General features: G+C 37.0%; 1 protein-coding gene across 1 annotated transcript in view; it reads right to left on the bottom strand.

The window, feature by feature from the left end:
- The window catches only part of LOC107683465 (serine palmitoyltransferase 1-like), a 15,909-nt gene that overhangs the window by 7,511 nt on the left and 4,712 nt on the right, over positions 1-3,686 (bottom strand). Inside the window, exons 7-10 of the mRNA XM_016479524.1 lie at positions 3,471-3,600; positions 2,382-2,471; positions 1,523-1,630; positions 1,341-1,436 (exon numbers count right to left, since the gene is read on the bottom strand). Of these exons, the coding sequence (XP_016335010.1) occupies positions 1,341-1,436; positions 1,523-1,630; positions 2,382-2,471; positions 3,471-3,600 (424 nt within the window). The remainder of the gene's footprint in view (positions 1-1,340; positions 1,437-1,522; positions 1,631-2,381; positions 2,472-3,470; positions 3,601-3,686) is intronic.

Here is a 3,686-nt window from a genome sequence, read left to right as displayed (position 1 = left end):
ATGGGGTAAACAGCTGCTGGCTTGATGACGCAAACGAACCGCGGTTCGGACCCAAATAATATAATGTGAACACAGTCCAGCGGTGGAGGGGGAGGGGGGAGCAATCGAACTTGGGTTCGGACCAAGCAATCGAACCAAGTGTGAAAGCACCCTTATAGTCAAGAAACTGTGTTATTCAACGAACAGAGAAATTCAACGAACAGAGAAAAAAAAAAGCGTGAGCTTCAGCTTTTCCAGAGATCTGGATCATATTTCAATGACTATAGGTTACATGAGGATAATTGTGCTCTTACGTCCAGATTTAAAAACACATATGTGTATAATTAGTTTTATCTCCAGAATATAGCAACCATATGTACAGAAACATACATCAAAAGGAACTTCTTTTGATCATTTAAACAATAACCAGAAAGCCAAAGCTTTCGAATCACAGCACCAAACTGCTGAGAGTGAGTAAAATATACATACGTGACCCTGGACCACAAAACCAGTCATAAGGGTCTTTTTTTATTTATTGAGATTTATACATCATCTCTGAATAAATAAGCTTTCCATTAATGTATGGTTTGTTAGGATCGGACAATATTTGGCTGAGATACAACTATTTGAAAATCTGGAATCTGAGGGTGCACAAAAATCTAAATATTGGGAAAATCGTCTTTAAAGTTGTCCAAATGAAGTTCTTAGCAATGCATATTACTAATCAAAAATTAAGTTTTGATATATTTACAGTAGGAAATTTACAAAATATCTTCATGGAACATGATCTTCACTTAATATCCTAATGATTTTTGGCATAAAAGAAAAATCAATCATTTTGACCCATACAATGTATTTTTGGCTATTGCTACAAATATACCCCAGCGACTTAAGACTGCTTTTGTGCTGCAGGGTCACATTTGCCTCATAAAATCCTTTGTTTACTGAATACAAAGACAAACCCAACTTCAAATATCAAAAATACAGCTTAAAAGAATATTTCAGGTTATTTTTGGCTGTGAACCCCATTCACCAATGTACTCAGTGAGTCAAAATGACTGTCTGTGGGAAGATGAGCAGCAAGCCACATATGATGTAAATAAACTTTAGGCTAAAGCTAGGAATGATGCTTTCTGCCTTCCATTCAAAGTCAGATGTCTTCGACTTCAGACCATAAAGACTGCCCTGCACTAAGAAGGTGACGCATAAAGACAGAAGCTCTCCTCCAGTCTTGGAAATCAGTCTTTCTGAGCTGAATGGAACGCTATAGTAGACATTACGCTGAATATACCTTGAATAAACTGTAATTTTAAAAGTATGCATGATGGTGCAGATGGGTTTTTGTTATTTTGTAGTCATACCTGATGATCAATAACGAACGATCGTCCACAGCAGAAACCTCCGATGGACGCCAGCGCATTCTCCATGTTGGCACTGATCAGGTCAATATCATCGATCTGAAATTAAGACAGGCATGCCATCTTTGCTGAATCATTATTTACAGCTGAGTTCCTGAAACTGTAGAGAAGTTTATATTACGTACATTGACCCCAAAATGCTCTGTGACCCCTCTTCCGTGTTCCCCAAGCACTCCAAAAGACATGCTCTCCTCCAGAAAGATCCGGACTTTATATTTGTACTTCAGCTTCACCTGGACAACAAGATGCAGTCATTAAAACATCAGTGCATGTGGAAAAAATGCATCAACAGTGGTATTTTAAATGTAAAACCACACAGTGTTCTGACTGCTTTTAATGTGTTCTTGGTGGCTGATATGCAGGTCTATGTAAATTTCTATTCTCCAAAAGATGGAAATCATATCCTTTAGAAAAGTAATGACATCTGTCTCACAATTTGAGGCATCAATCATCTCTGTAGCACAAAAGCGCCAAGTTTAATAATTAGGGTTAGTTTGATCATACAAATCCCATAAAACTTACAAAGAATCCTCTGTATATGTGAATAAAAGCATAAATTAAATCTGTTGAGCAATTGGGTCTCTTCAGAAGACTTGGATTAAAGTGCTAGATTCGTATGGATTTATTTTTCATCTCTCTGTGAATGTTTTGAAGCATCAGAGTTTTGGGTGAATAGACTTTCAATGGAGGGGCAGAAATATCTCAGATTTCATTTAAAATATCTTCATTTGTGTTTCAAAGATGAATGAAAAACAGGTTTGGAACAACATGAGGTTGAGCAAATGACGACAGAACTATCTCATGAATTCAGTGTGTTACTTGCTTTTGTAATTATCTGTGAAATTTACTCAAATTTACAAACTTGTTTCAAAGTAAATCCAACACCATTTTCTTTTCAGTATAGTATTAGTAATGCTTTCCTTAGCGAACACTACAGAGTCAGATGAGATAAACGGTGTATTCAGGAAAATAAAAGTGTCTTACCAGTTCAGGTAGTGGGCAAATATCTGCAGCGTTGATGTAGAGTCCCTCAACTACGATGAACCGTCTGATTACTCTCGCCTTGCGTGGATTCTATAAAACACACACAAATAATAGCAATGAATGAACAAGTGTGGATACATGTGTAGTAACACATCAAACAAACAGCTGCTGCACTCAACAAGCCATGCACTTTTTCTGTTATGGGCTCTGAGTGAATGCTAGATGGTTGCTATGGTCTTTTGAGTGGTTGCTAGGGTACAGAGATCATGTAAATGTGCTTAATAAATCTTACTGCACTTTATTCAGCTGCGCATGATTTACTAAAGAAGTGAAGTTTGTTTTTGTAATCTCGCATCAAAAAGGAACAATTTTCACTATTTCGAAAACATTTCTGTTGACAAAAAGGTTACATGGAGAGAGAAAAATACTATAATAACCAATAAAGTCACTTTAAAACCCAATTGTTAAAATCGGCTACGCTTTATTTTATTGCCCTGCTGCTGCAGTGTACATAAATACACAAATAAGTACTGAGTAATAATAATTAACAAAATATACAGTCACTTTAGTTTAGGGACCAATTCTCACTATTAACTAGGACTTTTCCCTCAATAAACTCCTAATTTGCTGCTTATTAATAGTTAGTAAGGTATAGTTGTTAGGTTTAGGTATGAGGTCGGATTAAGGGATCTAGAATGTGACCCAATCTCAATTTCAAAACATTTACCCTTATGACTGGTTTTGTGGTCTAGGGTCACAAATATGGTCATGCAAAATAAGGCATTAATTTGTGATTTATAAATACTAATAAACTGCCAACTGCCAATATGCTAGTAATATGCATGCTAGTAAGCAACTAGTTAATAGTGAGAATTGGTCCATAAACTACAGTGTTACCAAATGTACTTACTCCTGGGTTAGGATTAGGGTTTGTTGCTTGTAATTATACACGATTTACTGTTATTAGTTACTTTAAGTCTGTATGCACATTATGTTCCAGCAGTAAATCTGTTATTAATAAGATTTCGTGTTGAGTTTATTGTATTTCTCTTGATGTCACCAGTGTGAGCTGTTGAAATCCCTCCTCACCTTCTGATCTTCGATCTCCTGCTCCTTCAGAAGGCGCTCCAGATCCTCCATATCGTTGTGCTTGAAGTACTTGACGAAGCTGCGTGAAGCCTGCAGGCCTTTCTGAATGGAGAAACAGGCCGCCTCGTCGCTGAGAAAACAAGAGAGACACAGATCAGGATGCTTTATCATCTCTGTGGAAAGCCTGTTGGGTTCAGCAGGATCTTACACAAAGAC

Source organism: Sinocyclocheilus anshuiensis, unplaced genomic scaffold (assembly GCF_001515605.1).
Source record: "Sinocyclocheilus anshuiensis isolate Anshui unplaced genomic scaffold, SAMN03320099.WGS_v1.1 scaffold2151, whole genome shotgun sequence".
Taxonomy (NCBI): Eukaryota; Metazoa; Chordata; class Actinopteri; order Cypriniformes; family Cyprinidae; genus Sinocyclocheilus; species Sinocyclocheilus anshuiensis.
This window is presented reverse-complemented; position numbering and strand designations above follow the sequence as displayed.